General features: G+C 44.0%; 2 protein-coding genes across 2 annotated transcripts; both read right to left on the reverse strand.

Moving 5' to 3' along the window:
• Positions 1–686: 686 nt before the first annotated feature.
• LOC136627240 (serine/threonine-protein kinase SBK1-like) lies at positions 687–2189 on the reverse strand. The gene is made up of 3 exons (XM_066602171.1): positions 2042–2189; positions 1505–1704; positions 687–1400 (listed from the first exon to the last, which is right to left on the reverse strand). Exons 1-3 carry the CDS (start codon positions 2187–2189, stop codon positions 687–689), a joined length of 1062 nt encoding a protein of 353 aa, XP_066458268.1.
• Positions 2190–12570: 10381 nt separating this feature from the next.
• On the reverse strand, positions 12571–14163 carry LOC136627241 (serine/threonine-protein kinase SBK1-like). Its single transcript, XM_066602172.1, has 3 exons — positions 14001–14163; positions 13464–13663; positions 12571–13359 (listed from the first exon to the last, which is right to left on the reverse strand). Exons 1-3 carry the CDS (start codon positions 14161–14163, stop codon positions 12571–12573), a joined length of 1152 nt encoding a protein of 383 aa, XP_066458269.1.
• Positions 14164–23194: the final 9031 nt, after the last annotated feature.

Raw genomic sequence — 23194 nt, forward strand, 5'->3', positions numbered from 1 at the left:
TAACACTTTCCCTATATCAGCAGCAGCACTTTCCCTGTACTCTGCATAATACACTGCAGACTGAGAACGCTATAGCTTTAATGGCCTGCACAGCCTGAGATGAAAAAAAAATGGTGCACTACTGCTCCCAGCCATCCACAACAGTAATGCACACGGACAGATGTAGTACTAAGAAGGACCGTTGGGGTTCTTGAAGACAGGACCTACGCTAACACCTTCCCTATATCTGCAGCAGCACTTTCCCTAACCTCTGCCAGCATGTGTCTGAGACGAGCCGCTGGCGGGACCGCTTTAAGTACTTGCAGGGGGGTAGGATAGGGCTGGCACGTCACAGGAGGAAGTAGTAATGCCTTCCCCGTGTGTCTATTGGCTAGAAAATGACACTAAACATGTGGGGAAGGAAATGGAATTGACTCGAGTACCGTGTGGTGTTCGTCTCGAGTAACGAGCAACTCGAGTACCCTAATACTCGAACGAGTACGCTCGCTCATCTCTAATAAGGACTCTTACTGCAGAGAATGTTTAGCATTGTAATTGTATTATACATTTGCTCCCACAGTTCTGATGCAGGAGCAGGGACATGACATGATATGCTCCTTATTTGATGTTATACTTTGAAAAATATAAAAAATACCAATAAAAATTTGATTAAAGAAAATAAAAATAAAACTGCCAGAAGTCAAGAACTAGGATATGGTACTTAGAAGAGAAGTCGTTGATATGCTGCTGTAGGAGACGTTTGATGGCATCCTGGCATGTGCGTCTTTCCTGATGTCAGCCTTTAGGCAAGATTTTGAAAGCTCAAATTCAACAGATACATTTGTGGTATCTGCATCGTCTGAGGTTCCTTCAGAGGAGTCGATGATTTCTTGTTTCCAACATTCCTCCAAGAACAACAAAACTTCACAAGATGTACTCCTCTTACTACAGTCTATGGCTAAAAGACCATTGAACATCTTCAGAGCTCCAGGTGGAAATCTGCTCCATGGGGATGGCGGCTCAATATTCTCCATATTACATTGCCATTCAACAAAACTGCTATAAGCTTTGTCTGTGGAAACTGCTGACTGCCAAGGAAATTCGCCTGTGAGCAAACAGTAGAGGACAATACCAAAGGACCATACATCCAGGGGGAAGTCTACAAGCAAACAATCCTTGTCGGTAACTTGGCTCATCTCTGGAGCCATGTATGAGACTGTGCCGATACTGGTCTTAGCTGTTGTTCCTTTAATACACGAAAGACCAAAGTCCGTAATTTTTATACAGTAGCAGTCCTCATCAAACACCAAAATGTTCTCTGGTTTGAAATCCAAATGCACCAGCCCTTTACTGTCTATGAATTCTAGGGCACTGGAGATCTGCACTGCACATCTCTTTACCGGGTCCTCCGGAAGGCCATCCTGAAGTAGAGAAACCCAAGAAGTCAACCTAATGGAGATATTACTACAAGAAGAAAGGCTATTGGTAATGTAGTTCTCAGGGTTAATTAGGGATTTCTACTTACATGAGGTGTAATAAGAGAGCACAAATCCCCTATCGACAGCTCCTGGGCAAAAGCAAAGTAGTTCCAAGTCTTGAAGGCAGTGCCATGACTTCCAATGATATTGGGATGGGAGGAGAGGAAGAAGCCCTTGCTGAACTCCATGAGGAAGGCAAAATCAGTTGTTTTGTTCCTGTCGAGGAGCTTTAATGCCATTTTCTGATCTGTTTACGTAGAGAATATTGTACTTTTATTACCTACAAGTAGTTATAGGTTTGTCTCTTTGGAAATATGGAAATTCAGAAAACTAAACCGTAGACCTATCTTTCTCCCCCTGTGATTGCACCATATTAGGAAACAAAGAATTTATTGTGATATGTGAACTATTATGATACATTTGTCCCCGTTTGCATCATTTATCAGATTCCTAAATATCTACATCCTAATAGTCGTGCACTGTTCATAAATCTCCCGTGCTAAATCTAAACCTTCGAGATTCTGTCCTCTCAGGATCTTCAGATTATTCCATAGTGATAGTAATAGATAATTGACCCCACTGACCTGTTTTCTTGTCTTGTACCATGAGCACAGAACCATAGCCACCATCTCCCAGCTTCTGTATCACACAGAAGTTCTCCTGTAGACCCTGGGAAGCAAGGGAGACAAGTCCTTCCAGGATAAGCTGCACATCTCGTGTACTGGAGGCCATTGTGTCCTGTAGAAGTGAGAGGCAAGAACATAGTTAATGATGATCATTATATTTCTCTCTGACCTTATAGAGTGAAGTATAATATCTAATATGATGTATATAGAAAATGATTAAAAGAAACAAAATATAAAATCGTTAAAAATATGTTGAGTAAAGTTGAAAAAATTACCTTGGAGAAATCAAATTTAGGTTCAATTTAGGTGTGTGAAAATTCTTCACAAAGTCTCAGGGATGTTGAAGTCTTTGGAAGCAGAGAAGTCACTGACTTGAGAAGGTAGGAGTCTTTTTATATAATGGTAGGTAAGTTACACCCAAGGATCAATGAGCTCCTGATTGGCTAGGAGTCAATATGTACTTGTTGTAGACATAACATCAGGCATCAAGGGAATTAGCATTGCTATAGCATTCCTGCAAACTGCAGCCATAGATGGGGTCAAGTGTTGAAACTTTATCTTAGACACACCCCATTGAAAGGAAAACATTTCCTTAGTAACAAGTGGCCTTACCCTCCATTATTATAATGATAGCATGCACCTTGTGATGTGTGCTACACTGGAGACTAACAAAACCTTCATATTTTAGGAGGTAACATTTCACAAAAATTAGATTTGATATACTTTTATATTTACTTGGATTTCAAAGTTGAAACTGCAAAATCAGTGAACTTCCTGAAGTAAATAAAGTTAAATCTTATTTATTTATTTATTTTAAGGTGCATTAAGTAGTATAGTCAGCATAATCAGTATTTTCTACACTTTTCTGGAATGGCCATGGGGCCAACATTCCACCTAAGGTTTGAGTGAAATCAATATTCCACTGTGTTCCTTCTTCATCCAGTAATGTCTTTATTAGAGATGAGCGAACACCAAAATGTTCGGGTGTTCGTTATTCGAAACGAACTTCCCGCGATGTTCGAGGGTTCGTTTCGAATAACGAACCCCATTGAAGTCAATGGGCGACCAGAGCATTTTTGTATTTCGCCGATGCTCGCTAAAGTTTTCATGTGTGAAAATCTGGGCAATTCAAGAAAGTGATGGGAATGACAAAGAAACGGATAGGGCAGGCGAGGGGCTACATGTTGGGCTGCATCTCAAGTTAACAGGTCCCACTATTAAGCCACAATACCGGCAAGAGTGGGCCCCCCCCCCCCCCTCCCAACAACTTTTACTTCTGAAAAGCCCTCATTAGCATGGCATACCTTTGCTAAGCACCACACTAGCTACAACAAAGCACAATCACTGCCTGGATGACACTCCGCTGCCACTTCTCCTGGGTTACATGCTGACCAACCGCCCCCCCCTCCCCCCCACAGCGCACACCAAAGTGTCCCTGCGCAGCCTTCAGCTGCCCTCATGCCACACCACCCTCATGTCTATTTAGAAGTGCGTCTGCCATGAGGAGGAACCGCAGGCACACACTGCAGAGGGTTGGCACGGCTAGGCAGCGACCCTCTTTAAAAGGGGCGGGGCGATAGCCCACAATGCTGTACAGAAGCAATGAGAAATAGAATCCTGTGCCACCGCCATCAGGAGCTGCACACGTGGGCATAGCAATGGGGAACCTATGTGCCACACACTATTTATTCTGTCAAGGTGTCTGCATGCCCCAGTCAGACTGGTAATATGTACCTTAACAGTAACCGCGTTGGTGGTAATGTGGTGGTGACTGCGGACCTAGTAGCACGGTTGTATTTTGTTGGTTTTCGGAATGCGGCCAGGATTAAGTGGGCCGTGGCGGGGGGATGGTGTGGGGGCTCTCTTGTTGTGTCGGTAAAGGTGAAATTCTTGGACTGCCACCAGACGACCCAATGCAAAGGCATTTGCCAAGAATGTGTTCCCTGTTGGAGGAGGAGGGGGATGTTTTTGAGGCACTACGTGTCCTCTCCACGTGTCCGTGGTTATATGCACCTTAACAGTAACCGCGTTGGTGGTAATGTGGTGGTGACTGCGGACCTAGTAGCACGGTTGTATTTTGTTGGTTTTCGGAATGCGGCCAGGATTAAGTGGGCCGTGGCGGGGGGATGGTGTGGGGGCTCTCTTGTTGTGTCGGTAAAGGTGAAATTCTTGGACTGCCACCAGACGAACCAATGCAAAGGCATTTGCCAAGAATGTTTTCCCTGTTGGAGGAGGAGGGGGATGTTTTTGAGGCACTACGTGTCCTCTCCACGTGTCCGTGGTTATATGCACCTTAACAGTAACCGCGTTGGTGGGAAATGGCCTCGCCGCCATCATGTCTTTGGGAAGCCTCTGTTTCCACACCCCAGAGACATACCATTAGCAGCGGTATAGGCAGAGCCCAGAATTCGTAACATTTCAGCCGTAGCATTAGGACAGGCCCCACTAACATATCAGTAGCAGCATTATAGGAGGAGCGCAGTCATCGTTCCATTTCAGCAATAGTAGCACTCAAGACAGGCCCCAGTAACAATTCCGAAGCAGCAGTATAGCGGGAGCGCAGTCTTCGTTCCATGTCAGCAATAGTAGCACTCACGACAGGCCCCAGTAACAATTCCGAAGCAGCAGTATAGCGGGAGCGCAGTCTTCGTTCCATGTCAGCAATAGTAGCACTCAAGACAGGCCCCAGTAACAATTCCGAAGCCTCAGTATAGCGGGAGCGCAGTCTTCGTTCCATGTCAGCAATAGTAGCACTCAAGACAGGCCCCAGTAACAATTCTGAAGCAGCAGTATAGTGGGAGCGCAGTCTTAGTTCCATTTCAGTAGCCTTAGTATAGCCAAGGCCCAAGTTACATTTATGTAGCTAAAGTGTAGGCCAACCCCACACACCTTTCTGTACCATGAGTGCAGGCGAAGAACATACAAATTGCTATGATTACACTGTAGGTGAGGGCCCCAAAAAACTGGTGTACCAACAGTACTAATGTACCTCAGTAAAAATTGGCCATGCCCAACCAAGATGGCAGGTGAATCGCTTTGGTTAATGTGGCTTAAGTGGTAACTAGGCCTGGAGGCAGCCCAGTGTAACGAAAAATTGGTTCAAATTAAAGTTCCAACGCTTTTAAGCGCATTGAAACTTATAAAAATTGTTCAGAAAAATTATATGAGTTCGCCTTGTGGCCCTAAGAAAAATTGCCCGTTCGGCGTGATTACGTGAGGTTTCAGGAGGAGGAGCAGGAGGAGGAGGAGGAATATTAGACACAGATTGATGAAGCAGAAATGTCCCCGTTTTGGATGGTGATAGAGAACGATGCCTCCATCCGCGGGTGCAGCCTACGTATTGCTTACGTATCGCTGCTGTCCGCTGGTGGAGAAGAGAAGTCTGGGGAAATCCAGCCTTTGTTCATCTTGATGAGTGTTAGCCTGTCGGCACTGTCGGTTGACAAGCGGCTACGCTTATCTGTGATGATTCCCCCAGCCGCACTAAACACCCTCTCCGACAAGACGCTAGCCGCAGGACAAGCAAGCACCTCCAGGGCATACAGCGCTAGTTCAGGCCATGTGTCCAGCTTCGACACCCAGTAGTTGTAGGTGGCAGAGGCGTCACGGAGGACGGTCGTGCGATCGGCTACGTACTCCCTCACCATCCTTTTGCAGTGCTCCCGCCGACTCAGCCTTAACTGGGGAGCGGTGACACAGTCTTGGTGGGGAGCCATAAAGCTGTCCAGGCCCTTAAAGACTGTTGCACTGCCTGGGATGTACACGCTGCTCGATCTCCGCACCTCCCCTGCTACCTTGCCCTCGGTACTGCGCCTTCTGCCACTAGCGCTGTTGGCTGGGAATTTTACCATCAGCTTGTCCGCAAGGGTCCTGTGGTATAGCAACACTCTCGAACCCCTTTCCTCTTCGGGAATGAGAGTGGGCAGGTTCTCCTTATAGCGTGGGTCGAGCAGTGTGTACACCCAGTAATTCGTTGTGGCCAGAATGCGTGCAACGCGAGGGTCACGAGAAAGGCATCCTACGCAACACATGGCTGTCTTCACTAGGAAGATCACTTTCAGGATCCTCCTCCTCCTCAGGCCATACACGCTGAAAGGATGACAGGCAATCAGCCGGTGTACCGTCAGCAGCGGGCCAAGCTGTCTCTTCCCCCTCCTCCTCATCCTCCTCATGCTCCTCCCCCTCCTCCTCCTGTACGCGCTGAGAAATAGACAGGAGGGTGCCCTGACTATCCAGCGGCATACTGTCTTCCCCCGCCCCCGTTTCCGAGTGCAAAGCAGCTGCCTTTATGCTTTGCAGGGAATTTCTCAAGATGCATAGCAGAGGAATGGTGACGCTAATGATTGTAGCATCGCCGCTCACCACCTGGGTAGACTCCTCAAAATTACCAAGGACATGGCAGATGTCTGCCAACCAGGCCCACTCTTCTGAAAGGAATTGAGGAGGCTGACTCCCACTGCGCCGCCCATGTTGGAGTTGGTATTCGACTATAGCTCTACGCTGTTCATAGAGCCTGGCCAACATGTGGAGCGTAGAGTTCCACCGTGTGGGCACGTCGCACAGCAGTCGGTGCACTGGCAGCTTAAAGTGATGTTGCAGGGTGCGCAGGGTGGCAGCGTCAGTGTGGGACTTGCGGAAATGTGCGCAGAGCCGGCGCGCCTTTACGAGCAGGTCTGACAAGCGTGGGTAGCTTTTCAGAAAGCGCTGAACCACCAAATTAAAGACGTGGGCCAGGCATGGCACGTGCGTGAGGCTGCCGAGCTGCAGAGCCACCACCAGGTTACGGCCGTTGTCACGCACGACCATGCCCGGTTGGAGGCTCAGCGGCGCAAGCCAGCGGTCGGTCTGCTGTGTCAGACCCTGCAGCAGTTCGTGGGCCGTGTGCCTCTTATCGCCTAAGCTGAGTAGTTTCAGCACGGCCTGCTGACGCTTGCCCACCGCTGTGCTGCCACACCGCGCGACACCGACTGCTGGCGACATGCTGCTGCTAACACATCTTGATTGCGAGACAGAGGAGGAGGAGGAGGAGGAGGGTGCTTTAGTGGAGGAAGCATACACCTCCGCAGATACCACCACCGAGCTGGGGCCCGCAATTCTGGGGGTGGGTAGGACGTGAGCGGTCCCAGGCTCTGACTCTGTCCCAGCCTCCACTAAATTCACCCAATGTGCCATCAGGGAGATATAGTGGCCCTGCCCGTCTGTGCTTGTCCACGTTTCCGTTGTTAAGTGGACCGTGGCAGTAACCGCGTTGGTGAGGGCGCGTACAATGTTGCGGGAGACGTGGTCGTGCAGGGCTGGGACGGCACATCGGGAAAAGTAGTGGCGACTGGGAACTGAGTAGCACGGGGCCGCCGCCTCCATGATACTTTTGAAGGACTCCGTTTCCACAACCCTATACGGCAGCATCTCAAGGCTGATGAATTTTGCTATGCGGACGGTTAACGTTTCAGCGTGCGGGTGCGTGGCGGCGTACTTGCGCTTGCGCTCCAACAGTTGCGCAAGCGACGGCTGGACGGTGTGCTGAACTACACTGCTGGATGGGGCCGAGGACAGCGGAGATGAGGGTGTGGGTGCAGGCCATGAGGCGGTAGTGCCTGTGTCCTGAGAGGGGGGTTGCATCTCAGTGGCAGGTTGGGGCACAGGGGGAGAGGCAGGGGTGCAAACCGGAGGCGCTGAACGGCCTTCGTCCCACCTTGTGGGGTGCTTGGCCATCATATGTCTGCGCATGGTGGTGGTGGTGAGGCTGTTGGTGTTGGCTCCCCGGCTGAGCTTTGCGCGACAAAGGTTGCACACCACTGTTCGTCGGTCGTCAGGCGTCTCTGTGAAAAACTGCCAGACCTTAGAGCACCTCGGCCTCTGCAGGGTGGCATGGCGCGAGGGGGCGCTTTGGGAAACAGTTGGTGGATTATTCGGTCTGGCCCTGCCTCTACCCCTGGCCACCGCACTGCCTCTTGCAACCTGCCCTGCTGATGCCCTTGACTCCCGCTCTGAAGACCTGTCCTCCTGAGTAAGCATTGCACACCAGGTGGGGTCAGTCACCTCATCGTCCTCGTCCACGTCCACGTCCTCTAGGCCTACCCCTACCCCTCAGCATGCTGTATTACCAGTGATTTGATTTCACAGGCAGGAAATAAATTGGCGCAAGACTGCAGGCCAAATATAATTTTTTCCCTTTTTTGAAAACGAAAGGCCCCACTGCCTCTAGTGAATGAATAATCTAAGTTTAATAACTGTGCTCTGGCCCTGCTAATGTGTCACAGAACGTGAGGGTAGCAGAGTTATTATAACTCTGGCAGAGCAGGTATTTTTTTCCCAATTAAGGAAAGCAAATGGCGAAGCCAGCAGTAAACTGTAGCTGGGTGCGTCTGATTTTTAAACGTTGCACACGCAGCCGACACGTGTCCACCGCCCTTAGGACGGACAGAGGCAGGACAAATAGAATTATTTTCAGTTTTTTTCCACCAAAAGGCAGCACTGCGTATATTCAATGAACATGAGAAGTTTAATAACTGTGCTGTGGCCCTGCTAATGTGTCACAGAACGTGAGGGTAGCAGAGTTATTATAACTCTGGCAGAGCAGGTATTTTTTTTCCAAATTAAGGAAAGCAAATGGCGAAGCCGGGAGTAAAACGTAGCTGGGTGCGTCTGATTTTTAAACGTTGCACACGCAGCCGACACGTGTCCACCGCCCTTAGGACGGACAGAGGCAGGTCAAATAGAATTTTTTTCACTTGTTTTACAAGCAAAAGGCCGCACTGCGTATATTCAATGAATAATAACTGTGTTGTGGCCCTGCCTACACAATTCTTTCCCTGCAGTATCAATGGAGGGTGCAATGCTCTGCAGAGGCGATTTTGAGAAGAAAAAAAATATGCAGCACAGCTAACAGCAGCCTGCACAGTACTGCACACGGATAAATATGGCCCTAGAAAGGACCGTTGAGGTTCTTGAAGGCTACACTCACTCCTAACACTCTCCCTGCCTATGCAACACTTCTGTCCCTAATGCCAGGTGCAACGCTCTGCAGAGCCGATTTTGAGAGAAAAAAAATTGCCACTGCTAACAGCAGCCAACACACAGCTATCAGTGGCCCTAATAAGGACCTTTGGGGGTCTTGAAGCCTACACTAACTACCAATTCTTTCCCTACAGCAGCTCCGGTACAAACAGCACTGTCCCTCATCTAACTCACAAGGCATCTGTGGCGAGCCGCTGGAGGGGCCGACTTTTATATTAGGCGGACACCTGATCTCCCCAGCCACTCACTGCAGGGGGGTGGTATAGGGCTTGAACGACGCAGGGGGAAGTTGTAATGCCTTCCCTGTCTTTCAATTGGCCAGAAAAGCGCGCTAACGTCTCAGGGAAGGAAGTGAAAGTAACCAGAACACCGCGTGGTGCTCGTTACGAATAACGAACATCCCGAACACCCTAATATTCGCACGAATATCAAGCTCGGAAGAACACGTTTGCTCATCTCTATTCTTAACCAATTCACCATGTAAGCATCCAATAGCAGTTTTGACTTTTCTTTTGCTTTTGACGTATCCTGAAAATCCTTTTTTATTGCTTTTGACCTTTGTCACAAGCCTCAATTCATTATCAGCTTTATCTTTTCTGACACTTGCCCTACAGTTTCTGCAGACCGCATTAAATTCTTCTTTAGATATTCCCCCCTCTTTCCCTTTGATAAACAGATTTTTCTTCCTTTTTAACATGTGCAAATTCTGTTCTCATCCATCCTGGCCCTTTTAAATGCTTCCCCTTCTTTCTTATTTCAGGGATTGTTAACAATTGTGCTTTTAGAATCTCGTCATTTCTGTCCTTTAGAGCATCCAGCCATTGGATTCTTCCTACCCTCTTTCTGAGTACATTCAAATCTGCCTTTCTAAAATCCAATATATTGTTGTCATGCATCCAATTTCTATCTCTGCTCCAACATGAAATGATTGATATCTTCTCATCAATGCTTCCAATCTTCTAGATAAGGCTTCAAAAAAATAAAAAAAATGCTCCTGCGCTGCCTCAAACAAACGACCGATTTTGACAATAGTATTATTGTCTAAAATGTTTATTTAGGTACAACGCATTTCGTCGCATAAAAGCGACTTTATCAAGTACATAGTAAATTACATAACAATACATCTTTATATAGTCACTTACATATGTGATGTGGTAATCATCTCATTGAAGTTCTGGGTGGTTGCCGCCCACATGACCTCCACGTCATGTGTGCAGTGTTGGATTAAAGGTTATTGGGGCAAAAATGAAACCGAAACTACTTCCGGGATTAGAGGAGATCATGTGACTTAGCGGTCACATGATTGATGATGTTGGTGTGTCTGCCCGCCCACTCCGGTGCCTTAATACTGTATGGCTTATTGTGGGTGGGTGTAGGGGCTAAGACTCCTCTGTACAGCATTGAATGGCAGCGTTAGTCGACGTGGTGACGCCGGCTGACGTGATGACGTCATCGGTATGGTGACGCTTAGGTGAAACGTTGGGGTATCTCTATGCTGCATTGAATAGCAGCGTTAAACAGCGGAATGACGCCGGGTGACGTGATGACGTCACCGGCGTAATAGCCCGTGGATGGGAAACTACATCTATGGATGTTGTATTGAGTGGCAGCGTGAGGTTGCGTGATGACGCGGAATGACGTGATGACGTCATTGGCGTGGTGACGCGGGACCCGGGAACGTGTGCTGATATCGCAATAAACCCCGCGTTACTATGGGAACTGCAAAGGTTATGCATGTTGCCGTTCGAGTCAAAATTTAATTGATATTGGATTTTACCGATCCTGAAGTTAGAATATATATAGGTACAATATGGTGTGTGTTAATATATATAAATAATATGAATAAACAAATAGATAAATAAATACATATCTGGTATCTTAGTTCATGCACTTGAAAAATACAATATTTAGTGTTATCATATATAAAAATCATTAGCAGTATAGTCAGGATAAAATATGGAACCAATTTTGGATTATCATAAGTAGAGATTGCATTTTTTATGTATATATTATATTATTTTTGATGGAGAATATAGACATTTTTGTTGAATAAAAACAATAAATATATATAAGACTTTTTTTCTGCTTATTATCTATAGAAAAATATATTTTTAAAAAGATTAAAAATTAAAAATCAATAATTAATTTTGTCATTAATAATTGTAATTTTATGTACTATTCCATATTCAATCTCTATGAGACGCCACTCAGTAATACGTATACATACATGTCAGTCGAGATTTTTAGTGTTTCATATCTGTAATAAATATGATAATAGTGTAGTTTAGTATGATATACAATAAAAGCCATAAATTCAAATAAAAATTATATATAGTCATAGTCATGGTAAAATACGGTGGTTTCTAAGCATAATAAAACGTTATATCTGACAAAGCAAAGTATCGCTCAGCTAGATTTTCCTAATACTTCGTTCAATCCATTGGGTACTAGTGTGTCTAATCGAAATATCCAAAACCTTTCTTTTTCGCGTACATTTTGAATGGATTTACTGTATATAGATTCAAGTGGTGTAACTTTAAGATGTTTAAAGTCTTTATTGTGAGTATGTAAAAAGTGGCGCGACCCGCTATATTTTATGAATCCATTTTTTATATTGTTGCGATGTTTGTTTATCCTCTCCCTTAGGGTATTTATAGTTCGACCCATGTACCTGTGTCCACATGGGCACTCTAGTAGGTAAATAACCAATCTGCTTTTGCATGTAAGGTGTTGTTTGATAACCAGGGGTGCTCCTTCTTTTGTTTCTATTTCTTTCCGTTTGTGAGTGATATTCCAGCAGCATTTACATTTCTTTTCTCCACATTTGTAAACCCCTGTTGTAGTTTTGTTTATATTGTGTGATTTTTTATTATTTTAGTTTTTTTCCTTCTTGGGGCAGGATGGTGCTAGAAGGTTTTTTAAGGTTTTGTTTTTTCTAAACACACACATTGGGTGGTTCGGGATCTTGTCTTTCAGGAATGGGTCTTCTTTTAGTATCGACCAGTTGTTATTTAGAATTTTCTTGATGGTGCTGTATTCTCTGCTGTATTTAGTGGTGAATGCCAATCTAAATTGGTTTACCCCTCCTTCTTTGTTAATCTTCTTTTCTTCCTTGTTATATTCTTCTTTTTTTCCTCCTTTCTTTTTCAGGACTTTATGGTATGCTGAATCCACTAGACTTTTCGGATATCCTTTATTTCTGAACCTCTCTTTCAGAACTTTTGCTTGTCTTTTAAATTCTTCCACATCACTACAATTCCTTTTTATTCTTTGTAGTTGCCCATATGGTATGTTCAGCTTCCACTTTTTGTAGTGGCAGCTTCGAAAGTCCAGGTAACTATTTGTGTCAACTGGTTTGAAATTGGTGTGGGTTTTTATTCTTTCGTCTTCTGATATCAGTTCCAAATCTAGGTATACTATTTTGTCTGTGGTAATTGTAAAAGTAAATTTGAACCCAAAATCATTTTTTCTCAGGTCATTAATGAATTTTTCCAATCTTCTAGAGGAGTCACACTATCACACTCAGAACTGTCAGAAGTCAAGGAGCCGGATAAGGTACTTAGGAGAGAAGTCGTTGATATGCTGCTGTAGGAGACGTTTGATGGCATCCTGGCATGTGCGTCTTTCCTGATGTCAGATTTTAGGCAAGATTTTGAAAGCTCAAATTCAACAGATACATTTGTGGTATCTGCATCGTCTGAGGTTCCTTCAGATGAGTCTATGATTTCTTGTTTCCAACATTCCTCCAAGAACAACAAAACTTCACCAGATGTACTCCTCTTACTACAGTCTATTGCTAAAACACCATGGAACATCTTCAGAGCTCCAGGTGGAAATCTGCTCCATGGGGATGGCGGCTCAATATTCTCCAGATTACCTTGCCACTCCACGAATCTACTATATGCTGTGTCTGTGAAAACTGCTGACTGCCATGGAAATTCGCCTGTGAGCAAACAGTAGAGGACAATACCAAAGGACCATACATCCAATGGGAAGTCTACAAGCAAACAATCCTTGTCGGTAACTTGGCTCATCTCTGGAGCCATGTATGAGACACTGCCGATCCAGGCTTTCACCATTGTTCCTTTAATACACGAAAGACCAAAGTCCGTAATTTCTATACAGTAGCAGTCCTCATCAAATATCAAAATGTTCTCTGGTTTGATATCCAAATGCACTAGCCCTTTACTGTCTATGAATTCTAGGGCGCTGGAGATCTGCACCGCACATCTCTTTACCGGGTCCTCCGGAAGGCCATCCTGAAATAGAGAAACCCAAGAAGTCAACCTAATGGAGATATTACTACAAGAAGAAAGGCTATTGGTAATCTAGTTCTCAGGATAAAGTAGGGATTTCTACTTACATGAGGTGTAATAAGAGAGCACAAATCCCCTATCGACAGCTCCTGGGCAAAAGCAAAGTAGTTCCAAGTCTTGAAGGCAGTGCCATGACTTCCAATGATATTGGGATGGGAGGAGAGGAAGAAGCCCTTGCTGAACTCCATGAGGAAGGCAAAATCAGTTGTTTTGTTCCTCTCGAGGAGCTTTAATGCCATTTTCTGATCTGTTTACGTAGAGAATATTGTACTTTTATTACCTACAAGTAGTTATAGGTTTGTCTCTTTGGAAATATGGAAATTCAGAAAACTAAACCGTAGACCTATCTTCCTCCCCCTGTGATTGCACCATATTAGGAAACAAAGAATTTATTGTGATATGTGAACTATTATGATACATTTGTCCCCGTTTGCATCATTTATCAGATTCCTAAATATCTACATCCTAATAGTCGTGCACTGTTCATAAATCTCCCGTGCTAAATCTAAACCTTCGAGATTCTGTCCTCTCAGGATCTTCAGATTATTCCATAGTGATAGTAATAGATAATTGACCCCACTGACCTGTTTTCTTGTCTTGTACCATGAGCACAGAACCATAGCCACCATCTCCCAGCTTCTGTATCACACAGAAGTTCTCCTGAAGATCTATCTCCTGTAGACCCTGGGAAGCAAAGGAGACAAGTCCTTCCAGGACAAGCTGCACATCTCGTGTACTGGAGGCCATTGTGTCCTGTAGAAGTGAGGGGCAAGAAAATAGTTAATGATGATCATTATATTTCTCTCTGACCTTATAGAGTGAAGTATAATATCTAATATGATGTATATGGCAAATGATTAAAAGAAACAAAATATAAAATCGTTAAAAATATGTTGAGTAAAGTTGAAAAAATGACCTTGAAGAAATCAAATTTAGGTTCAATTTAGGTGTGTGAAAATTCTTCACAAAGTCTCAGGGATGTTGAAGTCTTTGGAAGCAGAGAAGTCACTGACTTGAGAAGGTAGGAGTCTTTTTATATAATGGTAGGTAAGTTACACCCAAGGATCAATGAGCTCCTGATTGGCTAGGAGTCAATATGTACTTGTTGTATACATAACATCAGGTATCAAGGGAATTAGCATTGCTATAGCATTCCTGCAAACTGCAGCCATAGATGGGGTCAAGTGTTGAAACTTAATCTTAGACACACCCCATTGAAAGGAAAACATTACTTTAGTAACAAGTGGCCTTACCCTCCATTATTATAATGATATCATGCACCTTCTGATGTGTGCTACATTGGTGACTAACAAAACCTTCATATTTTAGGAGGTAACATTTCACAAAAATTAGATTTGATACACTTTTATATTTACTTGGATTTCAAAGTTGAAACTGTAAAATCAGTGAACTTCCTGAAGTAAATAAAGTTAAATCTTATTTTTTATTTTTTTAAAGTGCATTCAGTAGTATAGTCAGCAGAATCAGTATTTCTACACTTTTCTGGAATGTCCACGGGGGCCAACATTCCACCTAAGGTTTGACTGAAATTGATACTCCACTGTATTCCTCCTTCATCCAGTAATGTCTTTATATATAAAGAAGGGATATTGCATTCTCTCTATAACTCACTACAAATGAAGATTACATTATTATAAAGCTTGCTTTTATCTCATTTTTTATTCATAATAGAAGGAAAGTTAACATTAATAAACTCTTTCAAATCCGCAGATTGGTTGAAATAGTGAGATCTAAAAAATAAGCACTGAATAATTTTTCAACCTTATGGTGAGCCCTTCAGCAATTATCTCTGCTATCTCCTTCCAACCCCTCTAAACCAAACAACCTGAATATTAGAGATGAGCGAACGTACTCGGTAAGGCCGATTTCGCAATCAAGCACCGCGATTTTCGAGTACTTCACTACTCGGGTGGAAAGCTTCGGGGGGCGGGGGGAGGCGCGGCGGAGCGGGGGGTAGCAGCGGGGAACAGGGGGGAGCCCTCTCTCTCTCCCTCCTCCCCCCCCCCGCTGCAACCCCTCACTCACCCACGGCGCCCCCCGAATCTTTTCACCCGAGTAGTGAAGTACTCGAAAATCGCAGTGCTCGATTGCGAAATCGGCCGTACCGAGTACGTTCGCTCATCTCTACTGAATGTTATCGGTATCCAAGGCCCAATTTCCAGACAAACTTTTAATTGCTGTTGGCTTTCAGCTCAAGAAACAAAAGAATTACCTAAAATCCAAATAACAAACTTTAAATTACCTAAAATGAAAAAAATGCAAGAGAAGAGAATTAATGAGTCTAGTATCAAATCTGGTGGGATGACATCTCCTCCTTCCTAATTGCTTAATCAAATCATTGCTGAAGCCCAGTTTTCAATGTCTAAGGAAAGAGCGTTCAGAAAACTTTGAAATCATCCAGATTCAATTACTTCAAATATTTCTTCTGCAAAGTTGAAAATTGATATTTCATCAATGGAGAGCAGCCTAATGGATGAGCAATGGGCCATTAAATCTCAAATGATCTACCATAGCCAAAACTGGACTAGGAAAACCACTAATCCATGAGACCTCTAACAAGGACCCCTTACTGAATTGGCGCCCAATTGTTCTGTTTTGGACTTTTTAATTCTAATCATCAGAACTATTCTTTTCAATAATTTTTTTGGGGTTTTATATTAAACAATTTCTGTACTGTGACATTAATATGTTAAACATACAATGCATTGCTGAAAGATCTTTTGACTGAACAGCCGAGTCATCAAACATAAAACTAGAAGAGTTCATTCCGCAAGCTTAGACTATTTCACCCACTCAAAGTGAAACAAAAGGGAAAATAAAGCGGCTACTTGAATTAGGCCGGATTCACACGGATGTATTTGCACAAAATGTTGCGAGTGCGATATGCGGAGAATAGAACCCACTGATGTTAATGGGTTTGTTCACATGCGCATATGTTGCGTGTGCATTATAGTCAGTAAAAAATATGCAGCATGCTCTATTTTCCTTTGCATATGCGCAGGAAAAGGACACATATTGAACTCCTTACAATCTCTGGGCATTTCAATGACAGAGCGTAGTTGCGTGTTTTGTTAAGCATGCAATTGTGAAGGAGTCGCACCCGGAAAGATTACAGTAAAAAATGCACTATGAATCCGGCCCTATGTCTCAAGAGAAGAGGAAATCTTAGCCAAACAAGAAGCCTGAAATAATAAATCAACAGAGAGGGGCAGGGCCGGCGTTAGGGGGTGACACTGAGCAACTGCCCTGGGCCCTCAACCTCAGAGACCCCACCTCCAGCGCTGCCATTACTTTTCTGCTGTGGTGCCGACGGTCTTTGGGAAAAAGTGATCAGGCAGCATGGCAGCTGACAAGCGTAGCAGTAAAAAGTGCGGAACAATGAAGGATAATAACTCCCTCTCTGTCAGCAGTAGCACCGTTGACTAGATGCTTCACTTCCAGCCTCATAGTCAACTGCTGCCCCACTTAATCAGTGGCCACATGGGGCTCTCTGCTCAACGTGTCCATTACCACCCAAATTACCAAAGACTGACTTCCTTTGTGCTATGAGTACGGATTATGACTGCAGTCTGCTATCACCCCTCAGTGGTAGACTATACTTATGTAGAGTATTCCAACCAATGACCTGTGCCCTATCCTATGGACCTACACATCAGTCAAAAGAAGCTATAGCAAGTTTGGTAAGTCAGCATTAGGTAGCCCCAGGATTCCATAATGCTGTTGCCAGGTTTGGGCAAGGTTGTGTCATCTGTGTCTGCTATAATGTTTGGAAACTTGATAAAGTCCCAATTAAATGCACTCCAACGCTCTTGTACCGACTCCAGCAACTGCAGATTGATTTCATAAAGCTTCCTAAAAGTGGGGTAAATGAGTACATTCCCATCTGTATTGATGTCTTTTCGGGGTGCCCAGAAAGTTGGCCTTGTGCCAAAGCAAATGCAAAAGCTGTTGCCAAGAAAATCTTGTCAGAAGTGATTGAAAGTGACAGAGGTAGACATTTTACTTCTGAGGTATGTCAAGAAGTAATGAAGGCATTGGAAATTGAGCAGGCATTTCCACCCCTTATCAACCTTGAAGTACTGGTAAGGTGAAACACTTGAATGGAACCCTAAAAACAAAAATTGCAAAGGTCATGGTAGAAGCAAATCGGCCCTTATCATGTCCAGTTGACTACCGCTACATCTGAAGGCATTGCGTCTAGATTATAAAACTTTTTTCTAGGCAGCACCCGCTACTAGTGCCAGGATACACTGTGGTTGGAGCGGAAGCCGTTGCTCTGACCCCTGTGTAGTGGTCGGAGCTTATAATTGTAGGCTGGGGTCCCATTGATTTCAGTGTGAGCTATGCCTGAATTATGATAACAGTAGGACGTTCGGTCCTAGAGAGCTGAATCCTCGTGTATTTTGTGCAGATTACTCCATTTATCTGTAGATATGCTGAGAACGATAGTTACTAGAGAGCTGAAACCCAGCCTAAAACCTTCTGAAGCTCCTGATTTACCAATGTGGCAAATTTGGTGCAGATTGATCCCCTTGTACAAGAAAAACAGACAACAGAAATCCATTGTTACAGTAGATAAGGCATCAGAACTAAATATACCATCTAGACACGTTACTAGTATCAAGAATACTACATAGATATGATACCAGAACCAGGCTTACTGCATACATGTGGTACCAGAACCAAGGTTAGTACATAAGTACTGTAATACTCTGCATATTTTACACAACCAATTCTGATGCAAAAAACCCGTGCAGCATATCTGCATTGTGTGAACGTACCCTGGAGATCCGCAGATCCCCACCACAATCCATCCACTTGGTGCAGAGATTGATGCAGTTTTTGCTGCACATTGGCAGCAGATTTCACCTTTTCAATTGAAGGGTTAAGTCTGTGGTGGTTCTGAGGCAAAATTGTTTTTTTCACATGGAAGTCCATGTATATTTTCGTGATTTTTCCACTGTAAAAAATCTGCCCCAACTCCGCTATGTGTGAATATACGATCAGGGTCTGTCCACATAAGTATACATTGCATATGTTTCCTTGTGGGTGGGGCTATATGCAGCATATTACAGAACCAGCAATATGGAGGGGATTTCTAGAAGTCTCATCCATACATTGTGGGGAAAAAATCCACAACGGATACCGACTCAGCTGCAGAGATTACAGCTACATGTCCGTTTATTCTGGGGATTTCACCCCTTCAGATGAGAAGTGAAATCCGCTGACAATCCAAGGCAAACTTCACGTGTAGAAGGATTTTGCTGCAGATGTACTGCGGACATTACTGCGGATATTACTGTGGATATTACTGCGGACATTACTGCGGATATTACTGCGGATATTACTGCGGATATTACTGCGGATATTACTGCGGATATTACTGCGGACATTACTGCGGACATTACTGCGGACATTACTGCGGACATTACTGCGGACATTACTGCGGACATTACTGCGGACATTACTGTGGATATTACTGCGGACATTACTGCGGACATTACTGTGGATATTACTGCGGATATTACTGCGGACATTACTGCGGACATTACTGCGGACATTACTGCGGATATTACTGCGGACATTACTGCGGAGATTACTGCGGATATTACTGTGGATATTACTGTGGATATTACTGCGGATATTACTGCGGATATTACTGCGGACATTACTGTGGATATTACTGTGGATATTACTGCGGACATTACTGTGGATATTACTGCGGACATTACTGTGGATATTACTGCGGACATTACTGTGGATATTACTGCGGACATTACTGTGGATATTACTACGGACATTACTGTGGATATTACTGCGGACATTACTGCGGATAGTACTACGGACATTACTGTGGATAATACTGCGGACATTACTGTGGACATTACTGTGGATATTACTGCGGACATTACTGCGGACATTACTGTGGATATTACTGCGGATATTACTGCGGACATTACTGTGGACATTACTGCGGATATTACTGCGGACATTACTGCGGACATTACTGCGGACATTACTGCGGAGATTACTGCGGATATTACTGTGGATATTACTGCGGATATTACTGCGGACATTACTGCGGACATTACTGTGGATATTACTGCGGACATTACTGTGGATATTACTGCGGACATTACTGTGGATATTACTGCGGACATTACTGTGGCTATTACTGCGGACATTACTGTGGATATTACTGCGGACATTACTGTGGATATTACTGCGGACATTACTGCGGACATTACTGCGGACATTACTGCGGACATTACTGTGGATATTACTGCGGACATTACTGTGGATATTACTACGGACATTACTGTGGATATTACTGCGGACATTACTGCGGATATTACTGCGGACATTACTGCGGATATTACTGTGGATATTACTGCGGACATTACTGTGGATATTACTGCGGACATTACTGTGGATATTACTGCGGACATTACTGCGGACATTACTGCGGACATTACTGTGGATATTACTGCGGATATTACTGCGGATATTACTGCGGATATTACTGCGGACATTACTGCGGACATTACTGCGGACATTACTGTGGATATTACTGCGGACATTACTGTGGATATTACTGCGGACATTACTGCGGACATTACTGTGGATATTACTACGGACATTACTGTGGACATTACTGCGGACATTACTGTGGATATTACTGCGGACATTACTGTGGATATTACTGCGGATATTACTGTGGATATTACTGCGGATCGCGGCAAAATCCTCTATGGACATTCTTCTGCTGTCCAATGTGCGAGACCACATATTGGTGTGCTATGCTCATCTGAAAGTCAGACAATAGGGCATGCTGGGATAAAGAAAACCCAGTCAAGTGAATGGCCGCTTCTGCTGTCGGAGTTACAGACCGATCCTTCAGTCGGATAACAATGTGCAACAAATTATTAAACATTTTCATAACAGAAAGTAATTGATACGTTTGTGCAAAATGTAAAACTGCTGATTCCATTGGTACATTGATTACTGGCACAGTTCAATCTCAAGTTATGAACTATTTCCTTTAAGCTGATAACAGTTTGGACGGGCCGTAATATTACTGTTCGACTGTTTTTGGTGGAAAATGATGCTTCGATCTTGACTTCCTCCAGCAAGAGTCGCCCATCATATTCGGATTGTACTTCCCTTTGTGATGGTTTTCAATAACTGAAATGTCCGGTATGTGGAATACATAATGAATAGAACCCATTGATTTCAATAGGCTAGTTCACATGAGCGTATTTAATTGTATGTACAAATGCGTGAAAAGATACGCAGCATGACCTTGTTGGGGCGTATTACACAACGCAAAAAGCCATTGAAGTGAAGGGGTAGCACAAATACGCAGTGAGTACGCAGGGAGCCTGTTTATTTGCCCACCATCTCAATGAGCCCGTCTACGTTCATCTTTGCATGCGTAAATATGCAGTGTATTCGTGCCCTTAAAAACATGCCGCAGCAGGTGAAAAACACGGGCATAAGCGATTTTACATCGCTCAAATACACATCGCATTTGCACAACTGAAAATCTAGTGTTCAGTCAGCGCGTGGCGTGTAACAGTGATAAAAAAAAGTTGGGCAATCACTTCTGCTATTCTTTGTATTAAGCAAAGTTAATGGCAAGCCTGGATTAATTGTATAGCATACTTCCAATTCTACCATTCTATGATTCCATGATTTAATTGCCGTTGAACTTTTTTTTTTGGAAGGGACCTCCGGGGTCATCGGGTCCAACCCCCTGCTCTGTACAGGATTCACTAAATCATCCCAGACAGATGTCTGTCCGGCCTCTGAAGACTTCCATTGAAGGAGAACTCCCCACTTCCTGTGGTAACCTGTTCCACTCATTGATCCCCCTCACTGTCTAATATCTAATCTGTGTCTCCTCCCTTTCAGTTTCATCCCATTGCTTCTAGTGTTTCCTTGTGCAGATGAGAATAGGGCTGATCCCTCTGCACTGTGACAGCCCTTCAGATATTTGTAGGCAGCTATTAAGTCTCCTCTCAGCCTTCTCTTCTGCTAAACATTCCCAGATCCTTTAACCATTCCTCATAGGACATGATTTGCAGACTGCTCACCATCTTGGTAACTCTTCTCTGAACTTGCTCCAGTTTGTCCGTGTCTTTTTTAAAGTGGGGTGCCCAGAACTGGTCACAAAATTCCAGATGAGGTCTGACTAAGAAAGAGTAGAGGGGGATAATGACCTCCCGTGATCTAGACTCTATGCTTCTCTTAATACATTCCAGAATTGTGTTTTCCTTTTTGGCTGCTGCATCACATTGTTGACTCATGTTCAGTCTATGATCTGTTAGTATACCCAAGTCTTTCTCACATGTGCTGCTGCTTAGCCCAATTCCTCCCATTCTGTATGCGCTTTCTTCATTTTTCTTGCCCAAATATAGGACTTTGCATTTCTCCTTGTTAAATACTATTCTGTTAGTTGCTGACCACTGTGCAAGCTTTTCTACATCTTTTTGAATCCTCTCTCTCTTCCCTAGTGTTGGCTAATCCTCCTAGCTTTGTGTCGTCAGCAAATTTGATCAGTTTCCCATCATTCTCTCCTCCAGATCATTTTAAAAAATGTTGACCAACACTGGACCTAGGACAGAGCCTTGTGGTCCCCACTTGATACATTGCTCCACTTGGATGTGCAGCCATTTATGACCACTCTTTGAGTACGATCACTCAGCCAGTTGTGAATCCACCTAACTGTTGCCTTGTCAGTCCTGTATTTGGCCATTTTTTCAATTAGTATGGTATGAGATACTTTGGCAAATGCTTTACTAAAGTCAAGATAAACTATATCCACCGCATTTCCCTGATCAACCCAGTCAGTGATACTATCAGAAAGAAATAAGATTCGTCTGGCCTGACTTGTTTGTTACAAACCCATGCTGGCTCTGGTTAATTACTCCATTTTCATCCAGGTACTTGCATTCATGTTGTTTAATCATTTGTTCAAAGATCTTTCCCAGTATAGAAGTCAGGCTCACAGGCCTGTAGTTTCCTGGATCCACCTTCTTCCTTTTTTTGAAGATAGGGACAACATTTGCCCTTTTCCAATCTTCTAGGACTTCTCCTGTTCTCCAGGAATTTTCAAAGATTATGGCGACTGGTTCAGCAATTACCTCCGCTGCTTCCTTTAGTATCCTAGGATGTAATTCATCTGGATTTTGAGACTTGAATTCATGTACGTTAGCTAGGTGTTCCCTCACCATCTCTATGCTTACAGATAGCCTGCATTCTTTTATTCCCCCCAAAGCACAGGGAAGATCAGCTGATGTTACATATACAAAATAGGAATTTAAAACTTTGGCCTTCTCAACATCATTCTTAAACAATTCATAATTTTCATCTTGTAAGCATCCAATAGCATCTTTGACATTTATTTTACTTTTAACCCCTTAATGACGGCCACATATTGTTTTTACGTCCTATCTAAGTCGGGATTTAATTGTCAGGGACGTAAAAACATGCATCCCCTGAGGATTAAAGCTACCGGAGGTAGCCGACAACATAGAGTAGTTATAGGGGCCGTGGGAAGCCCCCGGCAATGCGATCGCAATAAAGTAAATAACTTTCAAAAAGGTAAAGTTTCAGCTTCCCTCATGGATTGCTTTCATGAGGGGGGCTGAAACTACTCACCCGCCATTCCCCTGCGATGTGTGGCTCTGATCTGGTCTGGAACCGACCCTCCGGCGTCTTCTGCGCATGTGCACCTAAGTTAAAATGGCGAGGC

This window comes from Eleutherodactylus coqui, chromosome 5 (assembly GCF_035609145.1).
Source record: "Eleutherodactylus coqui strain aEleCoq1 chromosome 5, aEleCoq1.hap1, whole genome shotgun sequence".
NCBI classification, from domain to species: domain Eukaryota; kingdom Metazoa; phylum Chordata; class Amphibia; order Anura; family Eleutherodactylidae; genus Eleutherodactylus; species Eleutherodactylus coqui.